We start from the raw sequence: 18,900 nt of genomic DNA, 5'->3' as shown, positions 1-18,900 counted from the left end.
TATAATGTCACAATGTCGGATGTTCATGTAAATAGTGGCTGACGTGTCAAATAATGAGGTAAACGTATGTAGAAGTAATCCCTGTGAGCAAAAAGCACCAGCTTCAGACTGCTCTGAACGTTTGGTTTCAGCCTGAGCTGACGTCAGCTTGTGTTGGATTTCTTAATATGGACATCCGTTCCACGCACAGCTCACAAGTTTACTTCTTCACTCTGCTAACATTATGGCATTTTTCCATTGTTTTCAGGGTAGTCACACCAAGCCATGACTCCGTTACACAGCACAGCAAAGTAAAATAAAAAGTTTACCTGTTGGAGGTGTGCAGGTCATCTGCAGCTCTTCATCAAACTTTATCATCACTGTGGCTGTTAATGCTTGTACTATTCCTCCGTGCATTATTTCTAACTGATCTGCTGAACGAAGAGCTCCAAATATGTCCATATGTTGTTTTTTCAACGTTTTTTTTAGCGCTGCTAATGAAGTTCTGCTAATTCAGTGAGGAACACGTTTCGCTTCCTGTAACTTTTTCACAATAAAAGTCTCCTGTTATTTAATAATTTAAAAGCTTTTAATTTGAAACAGTAAAGCGGGAAATGCTGGGTTTGCATCAGAGGTAACTTAACACGACTGATACGTAAAGCTGGCCAATCAGAACACAGTGGGCTCATCGGGTGGGGGGGCCTTAAAGAGACAGGAGCTAAAACGGACTGTAAAGAGACAGAGGCTGAACTGAGGGGCTGCATAAAGGGCCAGTATAAAATAAATAAGGAGTTTTTTGAACTGTGAATCATGCAAAGCTACTCTAGTGGAGTCCAAAAAAGCATAATAGGTCCTCTTTAAACGTTTGTGTAGTTCTAACATTTAGAGTATAAAACAGGCTAAATTAATCTGTTATGTTTCTGGCCCCCAGGAGTGAATGTCACTTACCCATCCAGACCAGGCACTCCTCCTCTCTCCTCCACTCAGATCCTCATCAACCCTGAAATGGAAGAGTTCCAGCTTGTCGATCTGTCGCGTCGTTTCCTTAACCTTGACTCCTTCTGGACCTTGCCACGCCACTTTCTGGGCAACAAGGTATGGAAGGAAATTCTTCACAGGCTAAATTTTATTTTACTTGTTACCACACATGTGAACATCATTCTATCTGCATTTAGATCGACTCCTATGGAGGATCCCTGAAATTCAAGGTACGGTACACATTGGCCCGCGGTCTGTCTGAGCCTGTGGAGAAGCCCGATGTGATACTTGTTGGAAATGGACGCAGGCTCGTGTACCGCAGAAGTGGCGCCACCCCTGCCCGAGTGGTCAACCAGAAAGATATAAAATTCACTGAGGTAGGTCATTCTTCTAGCAAAAACAAGTGCAGATTGTGTAGAAGCCTGTGATCTGACATGTGGTAGTTCTTTTATAAAAATACATATGGGTTGTAGAAGTTATCTACAAATTCAAGTAAAATGTACAAGTATCACTGAATATCACCAAAACAAACTTTCTCCTCTTCAAAAATAGTGAAATAATTTTGAAGTAAATGTACATTAATCAGTATATGTGCTTGTTATTGTTTTAGGATAACTGGCAGCACTCCAATGGTCGGTCTGTGAGCCGCGAGGATCTGATGATGACACTGGCCAACCTGGACAGCATCAGCATCCGCACCATCTATGACGACCACATGGTCAGCGTGGCGCTCAGTGATATCGTCATGGATACCACCAGCGTGGAGTTCAGCACTATGGGTCATGCTAAGAATGTCGAAGAGTGCAGGTAAGAAAAAAAAAACCTCAAATAAAGATCCCAGCATGATACTGTGGGTTTAAGTTACAGAGGAGATTCTTACAAGCTTTCAGTCAGCAGTCTGAAAAGTCATCAGAGCAACCTGTCGGGACATGTCCAGTGCATGTTCATAGTGAAGAGTGCTGCACAATTGTACAGTAACATTCATATATGCAATTACTGCTTTTGAAAGTTTTTAAAAGAAAAATGTGTTTTAAACCTTTGCTGCATGTCAGGTCCCTCTCTCTCTCTCTACCTGTTTCTTGTCAGTATCTCCACTGTAAACTACCTAAGAGAAATAAAAATGTTGGCTTTTCATCAGTCAGATGTTTTTTATTTACAAAATTAAGAAAGTTTGCAATTTGTAGTGTTGTAATTTGACTCATCATAGTTTGTATCAAAACAGCTGGATTGAACCCTTGTTTGATGAAAATCATATTTATCATTCCCAGATGTCCTCCTGGATATGCAGGCCTGTCCTGTGAGATGTGTTCCCCTGCTTTCGAGCGTGTCCCTGGTGGTTCCTATCTTGGCACCTGCGCCGGCTGTAATTGTAATGGACATGCCACCGCCTGTGATCCAATCAGCGGGCACTGTCTGGTAAATGCCAATTGTTTAATGGTGTTAATCACATGTGATAATTTCGAACATCTTTTCCTTTAAAGGGGTAAATCACAAATTGCTTCTTTACCGTAAACTATTGAAGAACTAAGCTTGTTGATAATAAAAGATGTTTGTCTGCTTAAACTATTTTGAGTGAGAGAATGAGCAGTGTGTTCTCCCTGCCACAGAGCTGCCAGCACAACACAGAGGGCCCTCAGTGTGACAAGTGTCGCCCCGGCTACTTTGGTGACCCGAGTCGAGGTCGCCCCGATGACTGCAAACCCTGCCCCTGCCCATACTATGAGACCTCACGCCGGTAAGGTCATAGACCCACCCAGACCACACACACAGAACACATCTACAGTAAAGATAAGAGAACACACACACACACCCACATACCACATCAAGGTATCATTGGGAATAGAACGTGCCGTTTCGCCCGCCAGTTTTTATCTCCAAAGGCTGAGCTCATTCAGATATTTGAGCACTGGTTTATTCATTTAACATGCTACTTATTAACCCATGCTTTAAATTTTAACCAATGGCTCTTTGTAGGTTCTCTGACACCTGCTTCTTGGATACTGACCAACAGCCAACATGTGATGCCTGCAGGCCCGGCTACACAGGAAGACGCTGTGAAAAGTGAGAAAACTGATATAAAAAATCAACATTTATAAATTACAGTTTAAATACTTTGAAGATAGTGCTGATATGGTTTATAAGAAGTGGTATCAATCTATTATGACTGGTGGTAATGATAAATAATGGTTAATGACATATATGATTATGATGACTATTAATAACACAACTTATGTTACGAATGTGTTTTTGATGAATGAAGATTGATTGTAACAAGAAGTGGGAGCCATAACAAATGCTTGTGGTGAATAGGTCACTCATATCTCTTATATTTTTGTTTTATTTCAGGTGTGCTCCTGGATTCCAGGGTAACCCCCTTCTACCTAATGGAAAATGTGTTCCTAACCGTGAGTAAACATTCTTGAAAACCTCAGTTGCATGCATGAAATCGACAGAAGCTGCAACGGGATTGTTTTACCTGTTGTACACTTCAGTCATCCAGAGATATGACCACAAGGAGGTCTTAACCCTGTGTAATGATTACCATCAGGTTTTCTCCCTCGGTATTAGTTACAGTATGCTGAGCTATGCAGTCATGGCTCAGGTATGCAGAATGGCTGGAACACTCCCAGGTGCACTTTCCTCCCTACATGTCATTTTTTTTCCATTGCTCTCTCCCTGCAGAAAACTCCAAGTGTGATAACAGAGGAACCATCAACTCCAACAGCAGGCCATGCAGCTGCAAGGTATACCTGCAGTATGGTCAAGAGCAAAGTGAAATTATGGGATTATATTATAACCATATATTGTCAATGTGCAGGTTGTTTGTGGTTTGGAAGAGCTTGACAGCCAGATGGATTACATATGTGCATCTGTTTGTGTGTTTGTTTGTGTGTATGTTGCAGAACAATGTGGCAGGCGCTCTGTGTGATGGGTGTAAGGCCGGGTTCTTCCACCTATCAGAGGCCAACCCTGATGGCTGTCTGCGTTGTTTCTGTATGGGCGTCACCAAACAGTGCGCCAGCTCCACTTGGAATAGAGATCAGGTACAGTAGTTTAGCTACTGCATTTAAAGCTTTATACAAGCTTTAAATGGTAAAGGGAGGGGTGAGTACTTTATCATATCAAGGTTTGACTCACTGTTTGTGCAGTCATGCTGTATCAGCAAATCCTTTCAGATGCTAAATGGTAAGATTCAGTGTGCAAACAGTGATTGTGCTGGAGTGCAAGCATGTAGAAATCTCAGCTCCCATCTCAGTCTGACAAACTGTTTGTGTCTCTCAGGTGCGGGGAGGAGTAAACGGGCAGCTCTTTTCCCTCTCCAACAGTGCCAACACTAAAACTATCTCTGAAGGCATCTCCCAGAGGGGCTCCTCTGAAGTTGTCTACCGCTCCTTCTCCAGCGTCCCCAATGACATCTACTACTGGGTCCTGCCTGAGAGCTTCAGAGGAGATAAGGTGAGATAAAACAACAAAGTAGGGAGCAGGCTAGGGGAGAGGAGGGAAAAGTGTTAGTTAAGCTAGATTTCTCTGCCCCTTTTTGTCCCACTCAGTCATGCCCCAACATGTTTTTGAGTGAAAATCGCTGCACTTATCCACACAGTGAGCCTCCTTTGAATCTTTGGCTTAAATTCACAGTGAAGCCCAACATGGATGTCTTGTGACTTCCTCCACAGTATCATAGGGGTGAAATACCTTTCCACCATTCAACCTCTGAGATGAGTTTTGTTGAGATAAGCTTCTTTTTACACCATGTTGCTACCAGGTGACAGCCTATGGTGGGGAGCTTCGCTACACCGTGCGTTTTGAACCATCTCAGCGCTCACTTGTGATTGACGGTCAGCCAGATGTGGTTCTCCAGGGCAATGGCATCTTCTTGGAACACTACTCACAGACCAAGGCTCTCCCACGTGTCCCACAAACTATCACTGTGACCTTCAGAGAGGTGTGTTTCACTGTTGATGAGGAGTATCGTGTAGCTGGATCTGAGTCCTCTTAATGTTAGTAGGCTAACTTTACTCTGTTTACCTCCTGATAGTCTGCATGGCGTCGTGCTGATGGGCAGCCGTGCACTCGTGAGCACCTCCTGATGGCTCTGGCTGATGTTACTGTCTTCATGATCAGGGCCACCTACGCAGACAACATGGCTGAGAGCAGGTATCAGGTGTCAGGTTCCTCTTACAAAACACATCTCGTACATATACCTCAAAAAGAATCAAAGAATGCACTTTATGGCAAAGGAATCATGTATACTTAATATATCTGCAATAACATCAATATTATAAGTGTATGGAATGATTTTTTTCTTATTTCATATGTGTATTTCATTGCACCTCTTGTGTTAAACAGTATCTCAGACATCAGGATGGACATTGCTGTTCCTCACTCTACTGGTAGTGAACGTGCTCTGGAGGTGGAAGAGTGTGCCTGCCCTCAGGGATACAGAGGACCTTCTTGCCAGGTACACATGCAGATTTCAGTCAAGCAGTTGAGATTACTTTTTGTTAGTGTAACAAAAAACACTTAACTTTAGGGCAGCAACTAGCTGTTGTTTTCACTATCAACTAATCTTTTCTTGATTAATCAGTTAATCATTTAGTTGATGAAAAAAAATCAAAAATATTGAAGAAAGACAAGTCATTATTTCTCAGCGCCCAGATTTCATTTTCTCCTGCCCAGCCTAAAATTCAAGGAGACAGTGGGAGAAAAGCAGTAAGTCTTCATATTTGTAAAGCTATAACTAGAGAATGATTTCAAAATAGTTGCAGCAGAATTTTCTGTTGATACACTCAGTTAATTGACTAATCGTTTCAGCAGTTGACATAAGATCTACTTCCTTTTTTTTTTTTTTTTTTTTTTTTATCTGCATCGCACCTCGAGGTCTTCATCAGCAGATGGAGTATGCTATCTCCATGACATCTGAACAAACATCATCAGCTGATGAAGACTGAGACTGAGATCTGGTTAAATGCTCAGAAAAAAGCTAGCTTGGACCTTGAATTAAGATTTTTTGTTTTTTACCAAACTTCCATTTCCAAGGTCAAAAAAGAACTTTCATTGCTAGTTTAGTGTTTTAGTCTGAAGAGAGAAACAAAAGTAAGGCAATCACAGATTCGCCCAAACTTGTTAGGAATAGCACAATAAAGTCATTTTTTTTCCATTACAGTCCTGATAATTGCAGTCTGTCTACCTACTGCAGTGGAACAAAGACGTATTCCTTGTTGTCATCACTTGTTTCTCACCTGAGGTGCTTTTCTATGCCGTTGCAGGAGTGTGATGAAGGTTATACTCGCACCAGCTCTGGCCTTTACCTGGGCACTTGTGAGAGGTGCGACTGCAACGGACACGCCAGCAGCTGTGACCCGGAGACTGGCAGGTGTCTGGTAGGTTTTATGCTACTCTTCCTCCCTCACTCCTTTACCAGTGTTGAACCTGCTTTCATTTCTGCACTGGAATGTGCTAATTGTTACTTGGCGAATCTCAACATGTAGAAACACACTGTCACTCTTAAGTACAGTATATTCAGCTGTTCAGTGGATCTCACCTCCTCTTTATATTTGTATGTCCTGACCAAAAGCAATGTCTACATAACACTGCCGGGCCAAGGTGTGAACGCTGTCAGAATGGTTTCTATGGAAACCCTGCAACGGGTGGTGCCCAGGCCTGCCAGCCCTGCCCCTGTCCTGGAACTGCATCCAGCAACCAGTGAGTTCATGTCTAGAAGTCTTTTCAATTTGAGCCAGTTTAGATAGACTGTTACCTATTTTGTTCAGTGCCTGATCAGACAAAGTAAACTGTCTGCAGTGCAAAAGCTGAAGAAACACTACTCAAGTGCACGATAATAAGAAGACATCAAACTATATGTTTTGTTGCTATTGCATTTTCATAAGATCCTTTGTTCGCACAGATTCTCCCCGACCTGTTACCTAGAGTCAGACGGTCAGCCAACCTGTGACAACTGCCCCCCTGGATACACTGGTCGACGCTGTGAGAGGTATGTCCCCCTCCCTTCCTCCTGCTTTTCCATTTCCTCTCTTTCTTCCTCTCAGGGTCATCTGGACATTGCTTAGTGTTTGGGTGTTACCGGGCCGGCAGGCAGCAAGGTTATCAGGGGCTAGCACTAGCACCCACTGGTTTCATTCAGAGGAAAGGGATATAAGCATGTCTGTGTTTTATTTTTTCATGGCAGTTGTAATTGAGCGGTGTCAGTGGAGGGATGGGAGACGCAAATCATTGCCACCCATTCTCTAAAGTACCTGTGAAGTTTTCTACTGTGTCTCTGCTGTTGGATATTTTCTTGGATTTATTGGTTTGCAAAATGTCATGTATTTTTGTTATAGGTTTAGGGGCCTTTTGAGGTGCTGAGAATGTCATCACTCAGATTTCATTGTTTGTAGAAAATACATTGGCGAAAGTAGAAATAATGCTTTATGTCCTGAGGAAACCCTTAGTTTGGCTTTATGTCTCACTTGAGCATTCTTCTGTCCTTTCTTTCAACTCCATAAGTCTTCTCGGAGATTGCTTTCTGCTTCAGCTGTGCGCTTTGCTTGTAGCAAATTTGAAGGTGTTGGCTCATGTGATCTCTGTCTGTGCACAGACCAAATGTATTTTCTGGGTCTCTACGACATAAATGTAGTTGTGACATTTATGAGGACTCCTGTCTGGCTAATGAATCTTTGCCGCTCCGAGGGCAAAGATGACAAGGTGACTAGGGTGTAAGACGCAACATATAAATCATTTATTATTTGAACATCTCTGCCTGCATCATACCTGATTCTGCTGTTTTGACATTAAGAGAAGAGATGCCATCTGCAGACAGTTGTGGGGACCACTTCCTGGACAAGCAGATAGAGGACTTCCTACCTGTGGGATGTGGAGCTGAAGCAGTATTCAACTTTAGCTGGGAGAAACAGATAATACCGTTCGGCAGTGGGGATGATGATGATGATGACACTGACAACCAGTGGTCTGTTACACCCATAGGAACAACCGTCATCCCTACTAGGTCTTTACTGTCCACTGCTGCTCACGATCACACTACATCAGCTGTATTGGGCATTGTCTCGGTCACTCCTAACAGATCAGCATCCAGACTCCCCCCACGCTTCACACCCAACCCAGAGAGCAGACACTCCAGCTTCCAGCAACTGCTCCGGATTCACCTGAACACCTTTAATCAGCGTCTGAGCATGCTGGAGAGCAATATCCTCGATATGAAGGAGAGTATTAGTATTATGGAGAACCAGCAGAGTCATCTGAGCTCCCAGCTGAAAGAGCTCATTACTATTCAGTCAACTCCAGAGAAGAGCAAGAAGGTCAACGAGCTGGAGAATAGCTACAAAGACATGGAGGCCCGTATGAGCAGACTTGAGGGAAGGCTGGAGATCCTGATTGATGGCTTCACGGCCCTGGCTCAGGAAATGAACAAGATGAAACGTACTAGACACATCTCCCGTTCACCTCAAGAAAGGTTGACCCTACCTTCCATCACCACAGTCCTCGTACTCCCGATGTACTCAACGCCACAGCCTCCAGTCAGAAGTATACCTACAGAAATGCCACTCACCAGTAGAGCCACAGTACCCAAAAGCATACCTACCCCAGGTCTCCCAAGAAAGAAACCCACCACTGCCCCTCAGAGAGATAGAAAACGCAAACTAGCAGCCACCACTAAGCCAGTGAAAAACACCACAAAGATACAGGCGGTCACAAGGTCATCCAAAAGTCAAGTCTCAAGGTCAGCAACAAAGGTAAGGGCGACCTTGAGCAAACCTAGGAATACGTCTAAAACTAAACCTAAAGCTACAGTGAAGCCTGAAACAAAAAGAATAGTGGACAAGAAGCCTGCTGTGACAGCTAAACGTATTTCGCAGCCAGGCCAAACAAGACCAAGGCAAGTTAAAAAAGAGGCAACAATCACTAAATTTCAGCTGGAGCCACCATCTCACAAATCAAAGCCTGCAAGAACCCAGCAGCCGCGTAAACAGTCTGACCAGGCTAACAAAAAGGATTCTGCACGACCTATGAAAAACAGTGGTGGTAATAAGACGTTTAGATCAGACGCACCAGTTCCAAAGAAGGTCCAGGAGGGTGGAAAGCCTTCACATGGCGATTCAAAGAAATCACACAAAGGTAACTCTAACAGCAACAGTCAGAAAAATGAGCACAACTCACGCAAGTTGGTCTCTTCATCTCACAAAACAAAGAAGTCTGCTAAGGACACAATCACAACCACAAAACCTACCAAGACTACCACTGCAAAGAAGAAGTCAAACATAACAACAAAAAGGACATCGACTCCTGCTAGAACCAAGGCTCCTACTGCGAAGAAGTCTTACACGACCGTAAAAAGGACATCAACTCTGGCAAAAACCACGCCTACTACTGCAAAGAAAGTAGCTAAAAAGCCCCAGCATAAGACAACCTCTCATTCTGGTGTTTTGGACCTACTGAAGCTCTTAAAAGGAGACCACAGGCCTGCAAAGCAGAAAAAGAATCAAGATGGGTCTCTTCACGTTGTCCTGGGAAGGCTGGCCATTCCTATCAGAATTATTCCTGATAACTAGGATATAATGTGTTGTGTTTCATTGTTATTATTATTATTGTTTTTGCATTGTTTATATTTCTTGGCTCTATATTTATCTGTTACTGGAACCACATCTATGGAACTTTATGAAGGGACTGATTTTATGACACTGTATTATTTTAGAGGGAGTTTCCAGATGTTTAATGTCATGCTGATGTGGTGTTTTGATTTTTATATTTAATACTTATGACTTTCAGAACTCTTGCACAGAATCCTGCTATGAAGAGAGAGCTTAGGCTTAGTACCTCTCATACTATATGTGTACATTTGGCTTTTATTTTATGGCCAGACTACCTCAAGTTTTACAGGTATCAACCCCAACCCATTGTTGGGTAATTTTTAAAATCCATTGCCCATCATGTCTGTTTCCTGCATTTATATGGGTATGTCTTCAATAGTGGCTTAGGTGATATATGTTGGTGTCCTGGAAAAGCCTTACACCTCCAATGCACCCTGTTACCCTGTTATCACTTATTTTTGAGGGTATGCATTCTGTGCCGAGTATTTTTAATCAGTGAAATGAAACATGTTCTGCATATTGAAGATGGCTTCAGCTTTCAGAATAAAATTTTAAACTGGAGATGTAAAGTTTTCCTGGGACACTAGTGCTTTAACATTTAGCCTAAGCCTGTGTGTATTTTTGACTGTCTTAAAAATATTTGTTAAAATATTTGTTAAAACAAGACCAATAATCTCAACACCCTGCTAGGTCCCACATGTCAAACTACATACATATTTTGCTATTCATAGAGCTTTTAACAAAAATGAAATTTTGACTGACACTAGCAGCATACACTAGGGATGTTGGTTCACCACTTTGGTCCAGATTGATGGATTACGATGAAATTTGGTATGGACATTAATGGCCCCCAGAGGATGAACTGTAATGATATTGGTGATTCTCTGACTTTTCATTTAGCACCATCAGCAGGTAAAAAAAATAATTTTCCCAATACTTTGGTTTATGACCAAATACTTAATGACAGTCACATCAGCTATACTTTGTGCTTAATGCTAATTAGCATATGTTAGCATGCTAATACACTATAGTAATGTGGTACACATGGTAAAAAGATTTACCTTCTAAACATCAGCATGCTTTCATAGGCAGCACAGCTTTGGCTAAGTACAGCCTCATGGAGCTGTAGACTACTAATCTTGTTTTCTTATGAATTAATCTTCTTGGAAGCATGAATGTGCTCAGCAAATTTCATGGCACTCTGCCAGTAAGATTATGTATCTTGGTGAAAAGTAGACACATAGGGGTTCACTTACACAACTAGAACTTACCCCTCCGGGGACCAGGCATCCCCTTAGTATATTTCACTGGAATCCAGTGTTTTGATTTGGAAATTTTATGTAGAAAGTTAATAATTTGATATAAGCATGATGCTAGCAGAAAGCTCATAATGTGGCCAAAGTGGAATTGGATCAGTCCCTGTGTAGCATGTTCCCATGTGCCAAATGGTACATTTGAAGTATGGAGTATGGTTTTGTAACTGTTGATATTTTGGCCCAATGGTGGCACTGGACAAATGTTCAAAGGGGCCTGAAAACCATGAATATCCATTGTCAGTTTCATGGTGACCTAACCAGAAGTTAGACCAAAGTGAACACACCAACAGACTGACCTCCCAAGATTGCCACTAGTGGGGCAAAGAACTGGTCTATCACTGAACACCAGTCATATCATCAGCTGTTGTGAAATGTTTGGTGTGCATAGACCCAGTTTCCAAAATCATCCCTATATCATCTTTAGGAGAAATAAAAGTTTACGTTCTGTATTGAAATTTTTTCATGTTATTGTAACGTAAGACTACATTTTTTGTCATGTTATGTTTATCTGTATGTCCTTTCTTAATGGCCTTTAGTTACAAACTTTTTTTTTTAGCAACTTCACATTACCATACCCACTTTGATGTATTTTCTTATCTCCCTATGTAATGAGAATTACCACCCATATCTTTAAATCCATAAAGCAACACTGACTGGAATGACTGAAAAACAGAACTACACCTTAGAAACTACTGTATGTGTCAAAAGTTAGATTGAATAGTGTTTCCCAAAGCAAGTTCATGGCATGGAAGTCCTCTTGCAGCAGTTTGTTGGCTGTTGACCTGCGGACCTGCCAAAGGATAGGTGAGGTAAGACTGACAGCCGCTGTCCTCAGGGCAACCTGCACAGATTTGTTCTTGGATCAACCTTTGTTCTGGTGGCAGTGCTGCTGCTTGCTTGGGTTGAAGGCATATTGTTTTGCAATGTCAGAATATCAGAAATAACTTTCTTTAGCAGCTTAGCAACTTCTCTTGCGTCTATTGTATCAACTATGCTCACTTCTGCTTTGTTCTGATGTCAGTTCTATATTTGTGAAGCTTTTATTATTATTTTTTTTAAATCTGGTGATATTTTCCTGTTTGTTTCTGTTCCTATGCAAAGGTGATCCTCAGTTTCAGCTGTACCACACTTATGAGAGATGGAATCAACATCTGAGACATGTTGAATGTTTTAGCAGCGTCTATGCTTCATCCATCTCCATTGCAAGCAATATAACATTATCTTTTTCCTCTGGGAAGACTGGTTGTATACAATGCAAAGCTGGGGGTTTCAGTTGAATATAAGACTTATACTTACAGTAATATAGTGATGTCTACGTACTGGACGTAACAGAATAGTTTGGATCTTCTTTGTCTGAATGACTCAGTCCTTTGTCCTTGATTGGGGTCCGCCTTGGGTCAAGAAGACTCCCTAAAGGACACAATTCATCAAATGTATCACCTCATGCAGACTTCCCAGCTTCCTGCCTTATTGTTCTTGGTTTAAAACATGTATCCTCTTTGACTGGAAATATTTGTTTAAACACATCGTCTATTTTTATTTCAGATGTGCTCCAGGATACACTGGCAACCCACTGCTGGGACAGAGATGTGTTGTTGGCAATGAAGTCAATGGTACATAGTTTATTTTGATCCTGGAAAATTAAATATTGTATCATCTTCTGGCTTATTCGTCATCTTTACAGAAGTTGCAAATATTCACTTTTTGTCAGTAATCTGGATTTAACAAAGTGTCTTCAAATAGAGAACTGTTACACACTGTAACTATCTGTTCTACTGCCCCATTACAGCTAACTGCTACAACTGTGACCAAAGAGGAAGTGAAGGCTGCAATGGTGGTCTGTGCCGCTGCAAGGTGATCAAACACAAAAGCATTTGCATTTTGATAACACCAGCTCTCTGGTTGTTGTCATCTTTGGGCATCATCACTTCTGCCTCTCAGATTTGAATGGACTGATTCCCTTGTATCTGATTAAAATGATACTGTGTTGCAGATGAATGTTGAGGGCCCATCCTGCTCCAACTGTAAGCCTGGAACTTTCCATCTTAGCCCGGAAAACAAAGATGGCTGCCTGTCCTGTTTCTGTACGGGTGTTACTCAGCAGTGCTCCAGCTCTACCTATTACAGAGACCTGGTAAGACCTATAAGTGTTGGAACAGGTAAATGACACAGGAACAGTACATCTGTTCATACTTATGGAAGCAGTTACTTATACAGGACCCTGAACATCCAAACCAAATATAAGTTTGCACTGTTGTGCATTAGCAAAGATCATATCAGCAAACTAGTTACACATTTACTTCCAAGAGACAATATGTGTGGTCTAAATTCAGGGAAATATGAATTCGCCCTCATCACACCAGCCTTAAGAGGTTCCAAGCCACCAAGATAACATCCATCAGTGACACTGGCTGGAGATCAACTGATATCTTTGCATGCAGGCAATTATTTCTGTGCACCTACTCTCTCCTGCTAAGTCAATAACAGCAAGGATAACTTCTGTCTTCACAGGGCATAAGGGTGAGAAATGTGAAGGTCATATATAGACTTCACATTTAGAGTAAGCCTGACAAAAAGTACAACTTTTTATACTACTGGATACTTCCAAAATGTCTGACAACTCCAGCATGAACTCTATTCCTGCTCTCCGTTATTTTTTTCCTCTGTTTATCCAAGCACTCTAGTTGGACAGGCACCTCACTGGGAACTTTCTTTCACTTGTTTTCTGCAAAAGTAGTCAGTGTCTGCCAATAGAACTGATAAGTCAAGGACATTGATAGCAGTCAGTCCAAGTAATGCAAGTGTATGTTTTTGGAAATAATAACTATCTTTCTAAATCCATTCTAACTTTAAATTGCATTTTGTCCTCTGATTCATGAACCTTCTCCACAAATCAGCAGACTGTTAGTACCAAAGAAACAAACAGGAGGTGAACCATGTCTACAATGCTTTCTCAAGTCATAATCAAAATTGTTCCGTGGATAGACAGGTCCTCATTGGTCTGCTTGGTGCACTTTTCCTTGAACCATGGAATTACTGTTAGTATTTTCTTTTTGATTTTCATGAAATTTTGAATGTTTCAAAGGCTTGATTGTATTTGTTAATGTGTTCCTGTAGGTATCCTCAGTCTTTTCACCAGGGAATTTCCAGGGATTCGCCCTGGTAAATCGTCAACGCACCAACCGCATCTCTACCGGTTTCACAGTGGAGGTTTCCACTCAAGGCACTCAGCTGTCGTACAGCAACTTTGACTACCTGGGGCAGGAGCCTCACTATTGGCAGCTTCCCGGGGCCTTCCAGGGAGACAAGGTCAGTATCAAAGAGCATATTCAGCTGTTTTATCAGAGGAAGAAGCCAAAGCAAGATCATGAACCCAGCAGAGCTGTATATGAGCAGCACTCATCAGAAACTTTTAGACTGCTCTTGTTCTATTGCCATCTCAACCTTTCTTACTTCAAACTTCAGCCATTCTTTCTTTCCAAGCAAACCTGTGCAGATTGCTCTCTCAGTCTGTGTGCAACTTTTTTGCCTGCATTTCTACATTTTTTTCTGCTGTTAAATCTGTGTGCCATTCATAAGGAAAAAAATAATTTGCCTAGATTTCATGGCCCCAGTTTTCACTTACATAACATAGCTCTCCATTGTTTGTGTTTGCCCCTCCACTCTCTATAGAAAGATGCTTTCTCTTCTCGTATAAAACGAGCAGAACAGGTACAGTCAGTGGATATCATGTTGTGACTGTACTTTGGCGATATGAAATCTTATCAGATTTTTTTTTGTTTGAAGTACAGTGTTGTCTGGCATGTTTGAAATACCTTGATGTGGCATTTAGTTTTATACGGAATAACTGGCATCCATACATTTTGGATACCACATTTTGTTTTATGACTCTAATGATTTCTTAATGTTGACTGACTTTATTATTAGAAGCATGGTATTTTTACAGCAATGTATGCAGTTTGCTACTGGGGTTGCCATTAAGTGTCTCCTAGATTTGACCACTTAAATCGCAGTGCATATTGCACACGGAAATTGCATTCTGCTCCACATCACATGAGCCATGTAAATGGTTGATGATTAGTGGTCCATTAAAGAGCTTCATACAGTTTAACTTTGCTTGAATAACACTGCCACAACACCCCAAATACCATCAGCTCAGTGATTAGGAAAGTGATCAAAGAGCTTGCTTTATCCACATCAATAGAGTGACTCGTACTTGCCAGAGGAGCAGCTAAGCAAGGATGCTTCCATTTGGAACCTAATGGCCTCTGAACATAAAGACACCCACAGATCCAAAAGAGCTAGCCAGGTATTTGGTATGAAAAGCACTGTAGATTGCTGTAGTAAAGGCAACACTCACATATCTTATAAGACTTAGTGATGCACCATGTTAATGTTGTTATAAGCTAACACACAGAGAGTTTGTGGACATCTATGGAAACAAAATCCTCTCAGTTCATAGATGATGTAGTAGCATGAAGAATCACCTCAGTTTAATGGGAATTCACTGAGCAGGAGCATGTTGTCAGACTCTGCATGTGCATTTGCATGTGTGTGAGTGACAAAGATTTGAGTTGGCATGCAAAGTCCCAGAAAAGTTTCTCAAGTCCAAGAAGTTGGTTATGTAAATGTTTTATCCGTGTGATCTCACTGTTGGAGTGAGAACGATTCACAAGAGCCCAACAGTTGTTCATCTGTGCAGCAGATCTAAGCATCATAGATTCAAACTGAAAAGCATGACTCAGCATGCTCATCGTCTTACAGTGATGTACGTTATCAGTGTACGTTGTGGCAGAACAGAAATTCTAAATTCCTTGTCTGTCACATTGACTGTTCCTATGGTTACGTATCCTCTGTATCTCTGGTACCCCACTTTCCGCCTCTCCAGGGTTATGTCAGACAGCTGGATGATCAGGTCTGGGCACTCCTCTCTAACTTCTCCCATCGACAAGCTGGTTCCCCTCCATTCTCCCCTTCCTCTTTTGCTTCTCCCTCCTCTAAATCCTCCACCGTTTTTTCCTCATCTTCCTCATCTTCTCGGGTCCCAACTTCCTCTTCCTCTTCCTCTCGATGGTCTTTGCGTAACCTGAGCCCCCCTTCTCCTCCGTCTGGTATCTCCTCTTCAGTTAGACCAACCAGACCCCAACCCTACTCCCCAGGCCACGCTCCTCATCTGCAGGTATACTCTGTCAGGGATTGTGAGAGGTTTATGTATTGTTAATGAGACTTTTCTTGGTTGTGACTTGTTGTATTTCTGTTTGGGGTCTGGCTCTTCAGAGAAAGAACAGAGTGAGCAAGACTTCTGCTAGTGCTTCTGAGGACGGAAGCAAGGTAGAAAGTGGCATGACTGAGTGACTAAGTGACTAAGTGACTGACGTGACGTGTTGCTCCTTGGCACGTAGTAAACTGGCATGCTACCTCTGATAGAAAAGCTTTAAAAGTTAATTACCAACCACCCAGGGCAGTTAAGTTAGAAAATATTACCTACCAAACTAATGCAGAATTTATTTTGAAAGCATAATTCACATAATCTCAGTGCTCAACTGGGTGGTATTTTTCATTGTTAAATAGCTCCCACTCACTGTCCTAGAGCGCACTGTAATTGTCCACTTGAGAGCAACATTGGTTTTACAATAGTCTGTCATTATACTGTTTAAAACAACCTCTTAGGCACATCTTAAGTTGTCATTTTCACATTATTGACAGTGGAAGTTGTTGTTTTAGTTGTCAGACAGAACACACAGTGACTTCCATGTTGTTATCAAACTGTTGGCAGCAAAAGAATAGATGTTTTAATAGCACTTTTACCAAAGAACATGTACTTAGAAGAGTTTAGCTGTATGTCACACATTTGTTATGGGCTTACTCTTCACCATGCTTGCTTGCTTGTACTGCCTCTCTTCCTGCTTGTGATTTATTCTCGCTGCCTCTCTCTCTCTCGATCTGTGGCTTATTCTCTTACGCCTTTCCTTCCTCCTTTGCCTCTCAGTATGCTCTGGTCCACAAAGGTTTCAGCTCGTTCCAGGATGATCTGCTCTACTGGCAGCTCCCAGCGCAGTTCACAGGGGATAAGGTAACTTTGAAAAATATGGGGCGACATCCCCCCCTGACCTCAGGTCAACCCTTGAGATCACAGAAAATACTGCACTTGAGTAGTCCTCCAGCCTTCACAGTGTCCTTCAACCCTCATCCTCACCAGTCCTTCACCTGTCTATACTCCCTATGCCTCCTTACTTCATCCCAGCCCTTCCTCCATGTGTCCTCTTGATTTTCCTTGGTCCTCAACTGTAGGAAAAAGCTGATTTTCATTTTTTGATGATAATCCATATAGACTCCCTCTGTCACACACAATTAAACGGAAGTTAAACATCGCTCACTGCTGTTTTGGTTTTACCTGCTTGGCTGTTTATGATTAATCATTTAACTCAAGAAGGGTTCAAAATACAAACGTCAGAAGTCCTATCATTGTCTTCTGTGTCATTAAATGTATTTACTATTCTGCAAAATGTAAATGAAAACTCTGTCTGTTAACATGATATCTTTCACATGTGGAAAAAAACAGCTTTAAGTAGCCATCTGGCATTTATTTTTGCTACATTGATGTTTCTGTTTCATCATGGGGAAATTGCAGCACTGTTGGACCTATGAAAAGATCTAAAGTCTCTTTCTTGCTAACCGTGTTTTAGGTGGGTTCCTACGGTGGTAAACTTAAATACACCATCTCCTATGTGGCTGGTCCAGGAGGAACACTAATTCATGACGCCGACATCCAGATCATTGTGAGTATGACCTCATGTTGATTGGCAGTTTTCTTCCATGGTTACGTGCATTTGTAACGTTTCTTCACCTTTTGGTGTCTTTCCTGTAGGGTAACGACATCACTCTGGTAGCTGGTCAGTCTTGGAACAGGAATGACCTCGAAGGCAGGCAGACTAGGCCGTTTGTGTTTGTCTTCAGAGAGGTGAGTCTCAGCCCAGTGACACGGTGAACAGACCAACAAGCATCTGGCTTTTTGAAGTGATCTGTGATTAAACCTGACCTCTGGCTCCTTCCTGGAACAGAGCAAGCGAAATGATTATTTTCCAGCAAGGATAGATAAAAGATCACATTACTATTATATAATAATAGACTGAATAACAGTAAATAACCTTATAATTACACATTCTTATTGCATTAGAATAGCAATCACTGTCTTTTTGTTTTGAAGGAAAACTGGCGGCGTCCTGATGGCATGCCTGCCACCCGAGAGCACCTGATGATGGTTCTGGCTGATCTGGATGACATCCTGATCCGAGCATCCTACTCCTCTGAGACGCGCTCCTCTAGTATCTATGATATCAGCATGGAAGTTGCAGTGCCCAACTACAGTGGCTTGCCACAGGCCCTCGAGGTGGAGCAGTGCCGCTGCCCACCTGGATACCAGGGACTGTCCTGTCAGGTAACGCTTCATTCTTTCTAAATTACCCTGAATTTTATCTGAATTGTTGAGTGGAAGCAATACAGATTGACTGTGCTTCATTAAAATGCTCCTTGATGGTTCTAAATCACATATGTCTGTTTTAGGACTGTGCACCTGGATATACTCGCACTGGGGGAGGTTTGTACTTGGGTCACTGCGAGCTCTGTGAGTGCAACGGCCACTCTGATTCATGCCACCCTGAGACTGGCATCTGCACGGTATGAAGCACTAAACAATTGTAAGACTGGTAATTGTCTTGTTGTGGCACAGATCTCTAAAAATGATATGTTTCTCCTTCCAGAGCTGCCTACATAACACCCAGGGTGAGCTCTGTGAGCACTGCGCCCCAGGCTTCTTTGGCGACCCCACTGTTGGCACTCCAGAGGACTGCCAGCCCTGCGCCTGCCCTCACACTGACCCAGAAAACCAGTGAGTACTGGCACAGATACCTAGACCTCACATTCCACCTCCATTTATAGCTCAAGACTCGTCTTGTCCGGCTCACTTGCTCTCGTTTACAGCAAATTCCACCTTCTTGCAAATTACATAGTTTGACTCAGTTCCA

General features: G+C 42.2%; 1 protein-coding gene across 1 annotated transcript in view; it reads left to right on the top strand.

Annotated features, from left to right (window-relative positions):
- The window catches only part of hspg2 (heparan sulfate proteoglycan 2), a 102,387-nt gene that overhangs the window by 50,520 nt on the left and 32,967 nt on the right, over positions 1-18,900 (top strand). The window contains exons 16-45 of the mRNA XM_067593144.1: positions 911-1,074; positions 1,155-1,334; positions 1,568-1,764; positions 2,226-2,373; positions 2,565-2,692; positions 2,932-3,018; positions 3,304-3,362; positions 3,640-3,701; positions 3,861-4,001; positions 4,240-4,413; positions 4,721-4,900; positions 4,994-5,112; positions 5,305-5,416; positions 6,225-6,338; positions 6,533-6,660; positions 6,863-6,949; positions 12,422-12,489; positions 12,666-12,730; positions 12,870-13,010; positions 13,994-14,185; positions 14,549-14,587; positions 15,081-15,185; positions 15,765-16,055; positions 16,154-16,207; positions 16,866-16,949; positions 17,563-17,655; positions 17,745-17,837; positions 18,084-18,314; positions 18,440-18,553; positions 18,637-18,764. Coding sequence (XP_067449245.1) covers positions 911-1,074; positions 1,155-1,334; positions 1,568-1,764; positions 2,226-2,373; positions 2,565-2,692; positions 2,932-3,018; positions 3,304-3,362; positions 3,640-3,701; positions 3,861-4,001; positions 4,240-4,413; positions 4,721-4,900; positions 4,994-5,112; positions 5,305-5,416; positions 6,225-6,338; positions 6,533-6,660; positions 6,863-6,949; positions 12,422-12,489; positions 12,666-12,730; positions 12,870-13,010; positions 13,994-14,185; positions 14,549-14,587; positions 15,081-15,185; positions 15,765-16,055; positions 16,154-16,207; positions 16,866-16,949; positions 17,563-17,655; positions 17,745-17,837; positions 18,084-18,314; positions 18,440-18,553; positions 18,637-18,764 — 3,778 coding nt within the window. The remainder of the gene's footprint in view (positions 1-910; positions 1,075-1,154; positions 1,335-1,567; positions 1,765-2,225; positions 2,374-2,564; positions 2,693-2,931; positions 3,019-3,303; positions 3,363-3,639; positions 3,702-3,860; positions 4,002-4,239; positions 4,414-4,720; positions 4,901-4,993; positions 5,113-5,304; positions 5,417-6,224; positions 6,339-6,532; positions 6,661-6,862; positions 6,950-12,421; positions 12,490-12,665; positions 12,731-12,869; positions 13,011-13,993; positions 14,186-14,548; positions 14,588-15,080; positions 15,186-15,764; positions 16,056-16,153; positions 16,208-16,865; positions 16,950-17,562; positions 17,656-17,744; positions 17,838-18,083; positions 18,315-18,439; positions 18,554-18,636; positions 18,765-18,900) is intronic.

The sequence above is a fragment of the Thunnus thynnus genome, chromosome 6 (genome assembly GCF_963924715.1).
Source record: "Thunnus thynnus chromosome 6, fThuThy2.1, whole genome shotgun sequence".
Classification (NCBI taxonomy): Eukaryota; Metazoa; Chordata; class Actinopteri; order Scombriformes; family Scombridae; genus Thunnus; species Thunnus thynnus.
Note: the sequence above shows the minus strand (reverse complement) of the source record. Positions and strands in the feature narration are given on the sequence as shown.